Source organism: Crinia signifera, chromosome 4 (assembly GCF_055691185.1).
Source record: "Crinia signifera chromosome 4, ASM5569118v1, whole genome shotgun sequence".
NCBI lineage: Eukaryota > Metazoa > Chordata > Amphibia > Anura > Myobatrachidae > Crinia > Crinia signifera.
In genome coordinates this window covers 270055718-270072154 of record NC_139220.1, presented here as the reverse complement: position 1 = coordinate 270072154, position 16437 = coordinate 270055718, and the positions used below count along the sequence as shown (strand labels likewise).

The following is a 16437-nucleotide window of genomic DNA, read 5'->3' as shown; positions in this document are numbered from 1 at the left end:
AGTGTTAATGGCTCATTCCACAATATTTTAGTCTTAAAAGAACAAGTTTCATAGAACGACATTGTGGGGGGTATTCAATGCAGGGTCCCGTGACCCTTTCCTGTTCTCGGCAGGCTCAACACTGAATCGGCAGGGATGATTCAATGTCCCGCCTGCCGGACGCCAAAAAGGGGGCGTGGACACAAGATGCGGCCAGAAATTGTTAAGCTGGCCGAGAGCTCCACAATTCCCGTCTGTTTTAAGCGGAACGTGCCCGACTGCTTGTGAAGTCGAGCACGTTCTGCCGAGATCCCTGTTCAATGCTGACTGGGAAAACCGCATTGAATAGGGCCCCGCCGCTATTTCCTCCATCGGGAATAGCGTCAGGAGATTGAATAATATTATTATTATTATTATAATTTTATTTGTAAGGCGCCACAAGTGTTTTGCATCGCCGTACAAGGAACAATACAGGGAGACAAAACTTGGCATAACATTAAATAAATAACAAAAATAGAGTACAAATCAAGAGCGCCACAGTTCAATACACATTACAGCTTAAATATAAGTAGTGAGAACTCAATCAACATACAACTAGAGGCCAATGAATACCCCGTAAAATGTTAAATTTTGATCATTTTTTTTTGCATTGACTATTTTTCATGCCAAGAAACTACATTTCTGTGTCCGTAATCCATCCATTATTTTTTCATTGTATTTCTATATTTGCTATAAATTCTCTTGGCTGTTCGCCTCCATAATATCTGTCTTTTTGCACAGTCAGGATAATTTTCAGAGTACATTTGAGAAAACCTCACTGCTGAAATGTGATTGCAGGTAGCTTTCAAGTATATTAAATTTTTTTTTTACTACCATGTCTTATAATTCATTTCAAAGGAAAGGAAATGTTTTAGTACTTGTCTGTAGCTGAACACTCCATTCACACTTCTGAAGAGACCTGAAGCGGAGAATGTGTTTTTAAGTTCTGCACTCTCCAGCTGTGCTGAGCAGGGCAGGCTACATCCGCTACGGTCTATAAAGCATGCTGGGAGTAGAAGAGTGAAACGTTTCTCACACTATTATTCCATTCAGTTTGCTGCAGCATGCCCAAAAAACATTGATGTGGTCACAGCCTGAGGGTTTATGCTACGGGTTGTCCCGTAGAGTGTTTTTGTTTTCTCTTTTCGCCACTTCTATCAAACAATATCTTCAAATTTGGTAACCCATGCACTGAATAAAATGTGACATGGTAAAGTTGCCTACAATTTAATTTAGTTGAACTCTGTGTTAATTGATAATCAGCAGGTAATTCTCAGATTTTATAGTTACATCTTATTAGTAAATTCGCTATGCATTGTTTTCTGAGGGTGTTGTTTCTTGACGGACAAAAATGACCAGTTCTGATTGTACAATAATCCTCTGAACACTTATTTTATGTATTGCTATTGCAGTCCAAGTCACTTATTTGTAGTAAGGCAGGGGTGGCCAAACCGGTCCTCGAGATCTACCAATGCCCACTTTTTCCAAATCACCTAGTTGGTGCACAGCTGTAGTCCTTACGAATACCTCTTTTACACCAAAATCCCGGATCAGACCCGATATTTGCAACACAGTTCCAAGCCAGGTCGGATCCCGGATTTGCTCCGTTTACACTATGGTGCTGACCCGCAGTATAACTGGTGGCGGCACTATACCAATATCTCTTTGAACAGTTTTTGTTAATGTATAAGAGATAATTGAATGAAAGATTGGTAGAGGAAGTTACCTAAGATGTAAGGTTATTGAGGAATGTGTATGCGAAATAATTGAAAAAGAAGTACAATTAATTATGTTTTTTTCACTGAAATTTATACATGATTATCCAATGATGTTAACATGTAATATTCTTTCTTGAGAAAGTCAATAAAATTGTTTCATAAAAAAAAAAAAAAAAAAAAAAAAAAACAGGGGCGGCGCTTGGTGATTACTTAATTCCCAAGTGGCGGGGGCAAGCCAAGCGCTGAGGTTTGCTGCTGGACTACAACTAGCCTCTATGCACCCCCCTAGCCAGACAGCAGTGGAGGCTGTGTGCACCCCCTGCCCTACCTCCATACTGACCACATTATGCTGCAGTCCGGAGGTTGGGCTTCACCGTTGCTGTAAATGGGAGCCAGGTCTGATGACCCGGCATACCCCAACCGGGTCCTCCCTGAGTTCCACCCTGGTAAGGATCAGGGTAAGATTTACAGGGAAATGGTCCTTTTTTTTTTTTTTTTTTTTTTTTTTAAGCTAACCCTTCACCGACGCTGACCCAGGTCCACGATGCAATAACCCGGGTTTTTTCTTCAGTGTATAAGGGGTATTACTGTCACATTTTCAAACATTCTGCATTCATTCCTACTATAGATCCACAGGTTGCCTGAGAAACATCAACTTTTGGTCGATCATGGTTTGGCCAGCCCTCTTGAAAGGTCTCCATAATTGTGGTATTCATTCTCTAACGCTATGAATACATAGGTAAGCAGGAGATATACTCCTGAGGAAACTGGGTGACCTTTACCCAGAGAAACGCATCAAGCTTACTATTGGACTTTGAACAAATCTAAGATACAGCGCTAGGTTTCTACTGTAAAGAATTTATTACAAATTGGCTAAAAAACATTCAATGAATAAAATGTCACACAATATACATTTCATATGAGAATTCTCATGAAAAAAAACATAATAAACATGTATATACAGTATAATAAAAGAATGTTTAAAAATTGGGAATAATTCCAGCTGATATTCAAATGTATTAGAGAGAGTCAGTTTGTATCCAAAACAACACCATTAGATGTATAATTACCAGATAATGCAGATGTCCTTTTTAAGGAGTTGAAACAGTCCCGGTGATTGACCAGTGATGGATATCAAGTGGCACTCAAGTTTTGAGTAGTGCACTTTTTGTGGTATACCTATACCCAGTTTGAGTACTGCAGAGTGGAACTTAGTGATGGAATCTAAAGTGGTGGTATGAACTGGTCCGGATGAAGTCTGGTATGATGGCTCCAAAATTGGAGAAAGGTGTGAGATGGGGTGTCTCTCCAAAGGTGAGCTGGAATATTGATACTGTGGCTCAACGCGTTTCGGCGTGTTCACATGCCTTTTGTGAACTTTTTATCTATTTGCATTTTTGTGGGGAGTAGACACCCCTTATTGGGAGCTGCTTGACACAACACCCCATACCCACAACACCAGTTCTTTTTCAGCCCTAGGGCTGAAAAATACCCTCTATTTTTTCACTCCCAGAAAACTGACCGTTATCACCCACAAACACCGGCTTCCTGTCAGCCAAATCGTGAGGGCACTGCAATTTTATTTTTTTATTTCCCCCCCAGATGAGTGTGTGTCTGTGTGTGTGTTTTAGTGTTATTATTATTTTGAGGTTGTTATTTTTTGATATTTAAATAAATCTGTACATTTATTATAATACTTGTGTGTCCTTTTTATATTACTTTTTTGGCGACAGTGCTGGTGATTTTATGTATTTATTTGCCTATGCTCTGTATAGAAATTGACATCCCTACACCAGCTGCTGTTACTGTAAGCGGAAAGTGAACTGAGTGGTAACCACTCCGAGGCTTTGAATGTTCGTATTATAGAAGCCTTTACAGATAGATCTGTGTAGATGTAGCTGTGTAAAGCTGGCCATACACTAGTGCGATTTGGCCACTTTTCACCCGATTCTGACAGGTGGGGCCGAGAAATTGAGTGAAAAGTGGTCAAATATAACGTTTGATATTCGATGCGATCCGATGCACGGCCCTTAGCGGATCTGAATCGGAGATCAGACCCGCTTGTACGTCTGACCTCTGACTTGGTCAGCCTCCTGGCAGGGAGAGCCACATCATTCACATTTTTCTCCTGGTCTAAATGAGACTCAAAAAGCCCTGTGGGGTCAGTCTTGTGACAACAAGCCCTCTCCGCCACCTTCGCATGGTTAGCGCCACTGACCTGTTAGCACAGAAAATGAATAATGAGATGATGGTCTATTGTCCTGTCAGATTTTCTTAATGGAAAATTTTCCATCAGTTTTTCCTTGTAACTATCAGGTTGCAGTATTTACCCAATGGAGTAATTTCTTGCATCAGTTCTGCCAATTCCTGTGGACAAAATACCCCTGTGCTCATTGTCATGTAGACCTTGTAACGTCTCAGATCAAGGGAATCCTACTTTATTAAGGAATGCTACTTTATTAAATGAGAGTCAGGTTATTATGTAGTAAGATCTGTGCGTCATACTCTTAAAGTTCAACCAACAGATGATTTAGCATCTCTTGAGGCATCCTTATTTTATCCAAACATTTTCTTTTCTTTTACGGCCTGTTCCCAGTACAATGATATTGCCATGAAGCCTGCCCAACGACTGATAGGCCAATTAAATTCATGTAAGCTTTTATCTTTTTAATCTTTTCTTCTAGAATGGAAAGGATTTTACTGCTAAAGTGGTTGCAGCTATTGTAAACCTTTCCCTTGTTTGTCTATTATCTGATCTTTTTATGTATGGATATAGATTATAGCATGACCATGAGGATAATAAAAATCAATTGACAAATATTTAGAATAAAAGAGGTTTTTGCACGTATGTAGTAGCATATTGCAAAGCTTTCTAAGTACACAACCTCTTAATTTTAAATGGTTGCATTGTGTAAGGATGGTTTGTATGGACCTGTGATTCTATTGTGACCACAAGAACCTTCCTTAGACTTCTACTGGTTGCAGCTTGGGTTAATGCGCTGTACTGAAGTGGTATTACTATTGCATTCATCTGCTTTATTAATGTTAACTTGTACATATTCAGGAAGCATCTGCATACAATGCAGCTGCTACTGAGCAGTTTTGTGTATAACTTGACAGTTAGGGGCTGATTGGTCGGTGATAACGTACCAACCAATAAATTACTCATAAAGCTTAATAAATTTGCCCCGTTATCTTCTTGGGCCACTGGAGTAGAGATTATTCCTCCTTGCTACTGTCCCCAGGTCAAAGCCTTTTCATTTAAATTTTTTAGACACTGTGGGCAGGCTACAGGATCCTACTCCAGAGGTCCATTTTCTGCTTTCCATGGAGCACAGAGGAATAAATCTATGCTTGGCCCCTTATAAGAGAGACCGCAAAGGTTAAAGTCAAGCAGTCCTTTTTCTCACCCAGGATTTCCTGTGGTTGGTCTGTTCTCCTAATCAGTAGCCTCTTGTTTTCTCCAATCATGGACAAGTGAGTTGAATTTTGGTCCAATGCTTTTGGAACAGCAGGAATGAACATTACCAATTAATAAACTGCAGCTCAGATTGATATTAAATGCTGTTGTAAAGGCCCACCATCTTTTATGTGGAAGATAAAGATTCAGTATGGCAATGCCACAACGGGGGCAAATATAAATAGGTGGAACTCGATGGACTAACGTCTTTTTCCAACCTTAATTATTATATCAACCAACAAGGAGCAACAAAGTCTACAAGTGATGAGTGTGTCCCAGGACTCCTGCTTTAGGCATAGTTCAACAATATCCACCATATTTTTATTATGTAGTAGACAACTGGGAAGGAGTCTCTCACAAGGATTACTCCCCATGGTAAGGGACTGTTGCTACGTCTAGCTGTTTTTCGCCAAAACGTCCAAAAGTGATATCCGCCAGAATAGACTTCTTGGCTTCTCAGTTAAATCACAAGGTAAACTGCTATGGTGCAAGATCTAGAGACACAAAAGCAGTTCTACAGAGTTCTTCGGAGCTTTCATCTGGGTGACTTATTTCCTCTAATTCAAGGATTGCAAAGTGTGCTGAAAAAAATCCCCCTAAAGATGTTAGTGCAGCTCCAGAGCAAATAGTTAATTTTAGGAAAATTCACCACCACTCCCTCCCACACTGAAGACTAATTAAACTATTGGAAGTTTCCAGTTAGCTTAATATGTAATTACTCTCCTGAGGCAGTAGCTGGAAGAACTTAATCTCCTAGCATCCCCCTACCGAGTGTGAAAATTGGAGGGGGTGGTTGGGCTACACCCTTCGTGTGAGATGCGGAGTATCTTCTTTTTTAATTTATTTTTTTCGTGTTCCACAGAGCTTTAGCGTTGAAAATCTTGTGACCTGTGTTTTTTTTTTTATTGGATACTGGGGCAGATGTATGAAGCCTTAACAAGATTTAAATGTCATGGTGATAAAGGGAGATAAACGTCCAGCCACTCACCTGCTAACTGCCATGTTACAGGCTGTGTTTGAATAAAGTCAGTAAGGAGCTGATTGGCTGGACGTTTATCTCTCTTTATCACCCTTGCATTTATCTCTTGTTAAGGCTTAATACATCTGCCCCAATGTGTGTATCGGGAGCATGCATTCATGTGGTGATCGGAAAATTGGATGCGCGGTGTGCAATTTTATTTTTCACTTCGCTAAACCTTGTACCAAATTGAATTACCCAACATCGGATGAGAAGATGTGGTGCTCAAAGAGTCTAAAAATAGCAAGTGCATCTGCTGTTAAGACAGGCTTTAAGACCAGCTGTGTACATTCTGGCTGATATATCTGCCACTCAATTGAACGGCCAGTGGGCAGATGTGTACCAATATGTCTACATAATATGTAGTTGACACATGTTTTGCATCAGATGTACAGTACAGCCGACGGCCTATATACTGTGTTTGTGTGTCATGCACTATGTACGGTTGGTTAGCACACTTACTACAGAGGCTGCTGGTGACTTTACAACGCAATTTGGCAGACACATGTATATTGACCACTCAGTTGTGATGTCATAACAAGGCCGATGGAGGAAGCAGTGAGGAGAGAGAGCATTATTTGAATATTTTTTTTCTTGTGTTTTACAATTTTATGATTGCTTTGCTTATGATAAAAATGGAATTGTACACTACTATACCGTGCCTCGTCATGACAAATGTCTTTCTCAATAGAAGTTGAATTATATACCTTGTATATATCATTGCATATGTAAATGTGACCAATCAAGATGAGGAAGTTTTACTTTAACATTTATTTCAAAATCCACTTTTATACCATAATGCCATATATCTCTATACAATGTTTTATTTTCTTCTTCATGCCGGATTACTCAAGATGTCTATACATTTCTTGTTTACGTTGAAAGTGCTTAATAAAAAAAAAAAAAAATTCACCTTCCTCTTGTAGCTCTATGGTCTTGTGAATTTGTCAGTATCAAGCTAAGGGGTGATACTGAATTGATCTAGTGTCCCCCCTAAAGAAATGCAAGTCCAAAAAATTTAATTTTGGGCTCCTTGGTAAAATCACATGGACCTTAACAGTCTCTCGTAATAACTCCATCTCTGCAGCAGCAGACTTATGTGTTCTCTTGGTGGTAATGCCATTGACTTCTCCCTCTTATTTCCTCTTAGTGGATGTTCCTGCAATTAGTGCCTTCTTGGAATGGGTCCTTAAAACAGCTGCTAACGGAAGCAGATGCCTGGTTCTCCAAATGCAGGAAAGGTTGGTAAATAATGACTGACATAATGTAGTAATATCTTTTGCATGTTCCCAAAAAGATTCTATAGTACAGTTAAGGGGATATAATATACAGCCAATTCCCTAAGAACTAATACAGCCCAGAACTACAGCAATATGAGGAGGCTGTCACTGTCAATGCAAAGTGGGAATGAGATCGGAGATGTGTAGAGGAGAAGAGTAAAAAAAAGTATATAGATCACCGTAATCTAGTGAGAAATGATGAGGACTCAAATGATTGCTTCAGTGCCTTTCAGGCTGAGAAAGTGGCATGATTGGGAGACAGATACAGGGTAGTCTAATTTAGTCCTTTTATTTTGTTAATTCAAAATCTACACATAGGTAGCACAGATGGTGTAATGGTTAGCATCACTGCCTCGCAGCGCTGGGGTCATGGGTTTGATTCCCACCATGGTCCTAACTGTGAAGAGTTTGTATATTCTCCCCTCTGACTCAGGCCATATAAGAGAATTTCCCAGCTATAAACCTTTCTGTATCATGCTGGGGAAAAAAGATGATTACTCGTTTACAAAGGAGTTAATTTATACACCAACAAAACTAGTCTGTGTACTCTGACAATGTCAGAAGTTTAACAGATACGGATGGTATAATGGTTAGTATTATTGCCGCACAGTGCTGAGGTCATGGGTTTGATTCCCACCATGGCCCAAGGGTTTCTTCCAGGTACTCCGGTTTCCTCCCACAATCCAAAAATATACTGGTAGGTATAAATTAACCCTAGAATGTCTGTGTGCGTGTACATGTGGTAGGGAATATAGATTGTAAACTTCACTGGGGCAGGGACTGATGTGAATGTTCAAATATTCTCTGTAAAGCGCTGTGGAATATGTGTGCGCTATATAAATAAAGTAATAATTAAGTTATATTTGTTTCTAAGAGCCTGTTTGTTAGGACAGTTAGTACAGTATGTGTGTGGATAGTTTGCTGTTGCAGCTCAACATACTGGCCCGTATTCAATGCGGCCGGCGAGGGTGCTAAATAGTGGGGATCACAGAACACCAGCGATCCTCGCTGTTTAACCCCCTCGCTGGCCGCTCACCCTAATCTATGTTCTGGGGAAATCCCCTCTGTAACAGGACAGCGAGGATTCCCCCAAACAGCGAGACTCGTGGCTAATGCAGTCCCACTGCATTTAGCTGCGAGTCTCGCTGCTTCTGCGCCACATACGCCGATTCCCCCTCACTCCAAAAATGGGGGGGGGGGGTCAATTGGATGCTGACAGGGCGAACTGTGACAGTGAGTAGTCAGCCCTGCTTGCTGTTACAGCTCACCCCCTGGCATTGGATATACCCCACTGTAGGAACTTAAGAAACTACCAAGAGGAAGTGGCCTGGACACATACAGGTGATTTCTCTAGAAATGCTCTAGCTGCGCTTTTAGGAAAAACAAGTGTGATTGTCTTAAATAGTAAACATTTTAATAATTAGAAATGGTAATAACAAATTTTTAAGGATAGCAGGTATTTCATAAGTAAGTTACATGCTCTCAAGTACATACCAGTCGCCTAAGAGTTGTCTGATGTGCAAGGCTACCTACCTTCTTTAAAGCAGCAATCATTTACATGGCAAAGCAACAATGAATAAAGTAGTGAAGGTTCCGGGCGTTCCAACTAGTTGTCAAGCAATCGCTGTATCTGCGGTCACAGTGTTTGGGCTGATGGTTATCCCTAAATGCTTTCAGTATGTACAGGCACTTAACTCAAACAAGAATATCTGCTCTATTGTAATTGGTTTTCTTCGTTTGGTGCTCAATAAATATTACCGCAGAGCACTTTATGCACATGAGAGCAAGCAGCATGCTGCTATATTGATTGGAGGCAAATGAAATAACTTTATAAAAATGAGAAATTTTACGTTCCAAAATGAGCCATTTAATGTCGCCATAGGGGGCTGTGTCGCAAATGCACAACACTAGTTTGAAAGGCCGATGTTTTGATTAACCCTTTGTTTGACCCATTGCACGTTTCCGGTGTATTCCTGTGACGACACTGGTGAAGCAGACTAATGAGGCTCTAAGACACCGCCTCCCCCCCAAATGGGATTTAATCATTTACATCAGTGGTCAGGGAACTCGGCCCTCATTACCCCACACAGTGCATGTTTTGCTGGTAACCCAGCAGGTGCACAGGTGTACTAATTATTCACAGACACATTTTATAAGGTCCGCAGGTGGAGTTAATTATTTCACTTGTGATTCTGTGAGGAGACCTGCAAAACATGCACTGCGTGGGGTAATGAGGACAGAGTTCCCTGACCACTGATTTACATTTTTAGTACATGACGCTTTGTAGCTTGTACACCGAAACATTGCGATTCATTCTAATTCAGTATTTTTATACTGGGGCAATTTTCACATTTTATCTCTTGTACGTTTAAATGGACATTGGGATGGTATGGCAACCGTCATCACAATACAGTCTGCACAATATTATTTATTATTAAACTGTTATTTTTATTGGAGCTTATACAATCTTAATAAAGAATGTGTTTGTTATACAGCAATGGTGTCTGTAATTGTGTCAAGACAAAAATAATGAAATTAAAAAACAGTATTTACAATATATATATTTTTAATAACGTCCATTTAAATCAGGGGTAGGCAATAAGCGGCCCTCCAGCTGTAGATGAGCTACACATCCCAGCATGCTTTGCATCAGTCAAACATGGCCAAATAGCAAAACTAAGGCAAGGCATGCTGGGATGTGTAGTTCATCCAAGGCTGGAGGGCCGCTTTTTGCCCACCGCTGATTTAAATGGACAGGGGATCTTAAGGTTTAATAGGTAAAATTCCATGGACTGGGTTCTGTCTGTTTTATATGATGTACGGCATTAAATAATAGGACGATCACTAACCTGTATATTTTCTATATGTCCTTCAGAGCTGGATGAGAGTGGCATCACCTTCCTAGAAACTGAGCAGGGCAGCCCGTTTGTGCCAGTTTTCAAGCACCTGCGTATGCAATACATCATCAGTGACTTGGCATCAGCTAGAATTACTGAACGTGATTCTATAATACCTTCAAGTAAGACTGAACGCAATTGTAATGTGTTACAGCAGAGGTCGTTACCAAATTACCAATGAAAAGTGCATCTGTGACGGACACCCTGGAGGCAGCCGTATCATTTGCTATACCAATAGTAATAACTGAACTGATACAGAATGGCTGTGCGTGTTTTATAACTGACCATACATGAAATGACTGCTGGCAATCAGAAGCACAGACAGTGTGGGAATGATTGTTGCGCAATTCTGAATATGAGCATTTCCTGTGATCTAGCTGCATTGCTGATGCCAATAGGTCCACACTCACTTCATTCATTACTAAATTCAGATGTTGCTCAGCTATATTACATATAATAGGCTGCTATTACACCTTGTATATGTGTGAAACTTCCCAATAATAATGTGACCAGCATGCTTTACCTTTCCTCCAGATTGCTTCAGAAGAGCAATGCACTGGTTTTCTTAATTGTAGAGTTGTGGTTGAATGTTAAAGAGTTTTCTCAGTTTGCTTCCAGCGTGCGATTAATGTGGGAAATATTCAGCCAAGAGCCAGTGTGTAGAATGCATTAGCATGTGGAGACTTTGTTTACAGGTGCTTAATCTTTCTGCCTGGCTCTCAGGGGAATAATTAGCATATTTTGTTTATATTGTTTATCACTCCTGGGCCATTATTAAGTTTGCAAACTTTTTTTTTTTTTTAATTCGGTAGTTTTTATTGAAATTTTTGAAATGCAAAAACAAAACACTCAATAGAAAAAGAAAGGGTACTTATGTAATATCTGGGCTCCCGTTTTTCTTATGAGACCGCGTCCCCTCGCGGGGCTCGCTGCGCTCACCACGCTTCGGGCACGGTGGCTCGCTGCGCTCGCCACACTATATAAAATCAACTCCATGCGTAGTTGGATAGTAGGGGTATGAAAAAATGGGGTGCATTTAACATGGGAGCCCAGATAATACATAAGTACCAAAGAAAGTATAGCAGACACATTCGACAAGGACAAGTATCACAAACAGTAAAACAAGGATTGCAGGATACATATACAGTGAGAAATAGACAGCATAGTATAAAGAGAATCAAATCTGGATTCAGTATTGAATCCCGGCGGTCGGGATCCCGGCGTTCAGAATCCCGACAGCCGAAATGCCGACAAGGGGGGGACGTGGATCGCCCCCCCTTGCGGGCTCGCTGCGCTCGCCACGCAGCGGGCCCGGTGCCTCGCTACGCTCGGCACGCTAATTTATTCTCCCTCCAGGGGTGTCGTGGACACCCCAGGAGGGAGAATGTGTCGGTATTTCGGCGGTCGGGATTCCGGCGTCGGGATTCTGAACGCCGGGATCCCGACCGCCGGGATTTTAACTGCATCCCTCAAATCTGTATAATGAAATGGCTGTAGATCCCAACCCACCGCCAAAAATAAAAGAATAACAATATAAAAGAGAGGAATATAGACTATCATTGCAATGCCCGAAAAAATAGATTGTCAAGCTAGAAAAAGCAAATATTACAAATTCAAGTGTGATCAAACGGGGAGATAAGAAATCTAAATTAAAATAAATCAAACTACCCAAAGCAAACCTCCCCAAAACCCCCCACCCTGTATAACCTAACCCAATCCTAGGCATACTTGTATCCTTTAAAACTGTATCCAAACCCATTCCCATACTAAACTATACTAACCTAAACAGCCTCCCCTACCCTCCCCCACAAACAAAAGATATATAAAAAACCACCAACGAGAGGATATAAAGGTCAAGCAGCACTCCAGCTAAATAATAACAACCTGAGGTAACATAATATACTAGGATAATTAAATAATATAAACAACCCAGTTTCAGGAGTTTAGAGTAGCCCCACATTGGAAACACAGGACTAGGAGATCATCAGGATAAACAATGTAAAACTAGCCCCAGCTCTCCCTCAGCAAATATAGCTGCTTAACACATATCGTACATATATTGGCTGTGTACATTGCGCATAGTATAGCAGAGTAAAAAAAACAGAACAGAGAAATGCACAATAATATGAAAAATAAATCGAGATATCCAGAAAAAGTATCCAAGGTTCCTGTGTGGCCCGGGAAGCTAATCTGGCCATTTCGTGAAATTATGAAGGCACCTAGGAGCAAGAAATAGGATGGTTCCAGAGAATCGTAAATTAACTGAAAGAAAATCGGGATATTTGAGTAACAAAATCCAGAATTTTAAAACCGCTGAAATCAGGATGCACTCCTCCATAGAACAAGGAATTGCAGGATCTATATGGGCTATAGCTCCACGGCCATGAAGGATAACTTCTCCATCAGCAGCATCATATTTATCATAAATATATGAGATTAGAACATTTGCTGGGACAGGATAGGAAATGTCCCCAAAAAATGAGGAGGCCATCCAGGATAACTCATCCAGGGAACAGTATCGTTTCAGTGCTGGCTGTAGGTCCACAGTTTTGAGGTGTATGTTTCTCAACGGGAGTACAGGAGATAGAGCGGTCGTCCCCCTGCACAGCAGCGAGCCTGGCCAGTAGCCTGTCGGCAGAGACATAGATAGTCTGTAGTAGGTGTTGTAGAGAAGCCGCCATGTTGAATTATATACCAGATGCAGCAGCTCTTATAAATATGCAGGCCAGCAGATTCGTTGAAGTACAGAAATGCAAAAATAAACGGTGGTGGCTAGCACACCACCAGGCTTGCAGGAGAGGCAAACAACTGCGGCAATCGCAGCTACACTGACGCAGCTTAGGAGGCAGGTAAACAGAGGCAGTGAGAGCTGTATACTCACAGCCGAGGCGGAGGTTCACGAGGTCCCAAAATGAGCACGGCCGCACCTAGGTCTCCCACACCACCAAGGGGCAGAATCGACCAGCCACTCAAGTTCAATACAGGACAAATACCATGCTTTGTGACTATTGTACCGCATTAAAACTCTAGACCAAAACTTTTAGCATATCACAAAATATAGCACTGCACTAATGCATACATTAAAGCAAACCGTGAAAGAGTTTTACAGTTTAATTGGTAAAGCAAGCCTTAATGGAACAACAGTAGTTATATATAAACAACTTTTTATTTATAATTAAAACCAGTACTGGTCTCCTTGGTAATAGCTAGATGATGTACTGTAAAATAATGATCTGCTTTCTGAGCCGCTTTGCTTGTTGTGTAATTAATGTACAAACTATTGCAGGGGACCTGTCTTTGCTGAGTAGATGGCAGCTGTTGGTGTATTATTCAATAGCCCCATCTGTATAATTTACCTCAGTATCGTGGGTACTTATTTATTTTTTGTCCAAAAGCAGAGACTTCTCATTTGTTATATATGCACAGAGGGGGCTGTATTGCACCAGATCTGGGAAAGTCACGTCTGAAATATTTAGTTTAGCTTCCATAATATGATTCTTAAATGCAAAGTCAGATTGTTGTTTTAGCAGTATGGTACAGGGGATTTCTGTGGTTTTGGCTTTACAACGAGAGAAACAAACCTATGAAATGGTCAAGCGAATAACGGTGAAAGCTCCTATTTTCATACCTATGTACTGTACCTGGCATTCCATTGTACAATAATCAATGATTAGCATGGGCTGTAATACAGAGGCTGCTAGTAGAAATAGTAACCTCGTTATGCAGATCAACCAGAACCAACCCAATATATATATTTAGTCGTTATAATGTAGCTAAAACAATCAGACATGTGAATAATATAACAGAATTTGCTGCGCTATATAAGAAACTGTTAATAAATAATATGTGGGTTATCTCATCAAATTTTCTCCATATAACAACAAAAATACCATGTATCAATCTGAAAGGATTAAATCATGTTTTCCTTTAACAAACATTATGGGAAATTTTACGAAGATGTGTATTATACTTCACATGTGATGTTGCTATGGGCAACCAATAAGATCCTGTCTACTATCTTCTAGAGCTGGGGTAGCCAACCCTAATCCTCGAGAGCTACCAACAGTGCATGTTTTGCAGGTCTCCTCACAGAATCACAAGTGAGCTAATTAGCTCCATCTGTGTATCTTTTAAAATGTGTCAGTGATTAATGAGTACAGCTGTGCAGCAGCTAGGTTGTCTGGAAAATGTGAACTGTTGGTAGCTCTCGAGTGGCTAGGGTTGGCTACCACTGTTCTAGAGGGTGCAAAATAAATAAGAAGTAGATTGATTGGTTGCCCATAGCAACATCACATGTGAAGTAGAATACACATTTTACTAAATTTCCCCCATTTTCTCCAAATAAAGGGTCAGATACACTAAGCTTCAAAAGTGATCAAATGAAGAGTGATAAACAACCAACCAATCAGCTCCTGCCTGATATTTTTTTCTGTGACAGGACAGGTAGAAGCTGATTGGCTGGCTGTGTATCACTCTCCATTGTATCAGTTTTGAAGGGAAACAAAATCCTTACTAAAACTATATTATTATATTTCCCCCTGACTGACTGCTTAGGCTGTAGTCCAGATGCCCTGATGCCCAAATGCAGAGCACTGTCTTGGCTCCACTGCTGCACAGATGCAAATACAGGATACCTCTATTTGGCTACATCTTTCTGCTATAGCTGCCTCCTCTATGATTCTATGTTGTTGATAGCAGGTGGTTGTTCTGATCACCAGTTATTGATGCTACTGTACACTTCCTGACTGGTGGAAATAGGCAACTAAAGCCCCATACACAGAAAGGGCATTCTGAGCGACATTGTGAACAATATGGCCTAGTGTGTGATACTTCATGTCGTTAACGATGTGTGCTCTGCGAGTCATTAACGACCTTTGCCTGAACATGTCCGAACAAGGGAACCCTCGTTAACGGCAGTCATGCAGCCACAGCAGGGCCGTCACTCACCCTGCTATCGGTGCCCTGCGTCAGCAGCATAGAGCACTTGCCAATGCCGCCCACCCTGCTGACTGCCCACTGCCACCAATATTGACGTTGGCGAGGACTTAAGTGTGTGTGGGCTTTATATGTAGAGAACATTTTTTTGTGTGTTAATTTCTCATTTATAAGGTGATTTATTATATTATTAAACTATTTTTTATTTGCTGCACATCCTGTACACCATATTCTTCTTTACTCTTTTTTATTTGATCTTGCCATGAGGACATTTTTTTATGTCTGCCACATGTAAGGGTTACTGGATACCCACCTTTGTCCATACAAGCTTCAAACTTAAACCAATTGGTAAATGTGGGAAATAAGAGGTACAGTATAAAAGTGGCTGTGTGTAATGTTGCCACCCATGGGAATCTAGCTGTGCCTTGTGATGCAAAGTGTGAATATATTGGTAGTTCTCTTTTGCAGCTATCTGCATCTGATACTGGGAAAATAATCCCTGTTTTTTCATACATGTGTTTCAGATTGGTTGTCCTCCGTTTACAAGCAGCAGTGGTTCACTATGCTCCGTGCTGAGCAGGATAATGACACTGGGTGAGTACATAACACATTTTGATTAGCCATCTCTGTACAGTCATATAGTGATCCCAGTCCTGGAGAAAGCATGCCATTGAGGCAGATTATACAGTCTAGTTGTCATAGTTCATATTTTGCCTCCTATCAGTGCTGCAGTTTATACTGTAGCTGAAACCAAGTTCAATTTACCTCACAAGTTATTTATCTATAGATATGTCCTCATACACCTGTTTTTGCACCATATGTTAGAAGATGCCTGATGCAATTCCGGTGATGTATACTAGGGTGGCCAATCCCAGGATCGGCGGGATCCTGGGATTTGGCCCCAAAGTTTCCAGGATTTGAATCCCGGGATTGGAGTTTCCAAAACCGGGATTTCGGGATTAGGCTAGTCTAATGCTGGGCAGCATCTGAGCACTCGCTCAGCCAACCGGACACGCCCCCACACCGCCTCTCTCTACTCCCGGAGGCCCTGCGCTGAGGACTTGCCTGCCATTGTGACCAGGTTAGGGCTCTCTCCCAACCCCGTTGCTGC

At 41.0% G+C, this 16437-nt stretch overlaps 1 protein-coding gene across 2 annotated transcripts in view; it reads left to right on the top strand.

The window, feature by feature from the left end:
- The window catches only part of GMCL1 (germ cell-less 1, spermatogenesis associated), a 143153-nt gene that overhangs the window by 93380 nt on the left and 33336 nt on the right, over nucleotides 1–16437 (top strand). For both annotated transcript variants that reach the window (XM_083184541.1, XM_083184542.1), the window contains exons 9-11: nucleotides 7365–7455; nucleotides 10370–10513; nucleotides 15851–15920. In XM_083184541.1, the coding sequence (XP_083040667.1) occupies nucleotides 7365–7455; nucleotides 10370–10513; nucleotides 15851–15920 (305 nt within the window). The remainder of the gene's footprint in view (nucleotides 1–7364; nucleotides 7456–10369; nucleotides 10514–15850; nucleotides 15921–16437) is intronic.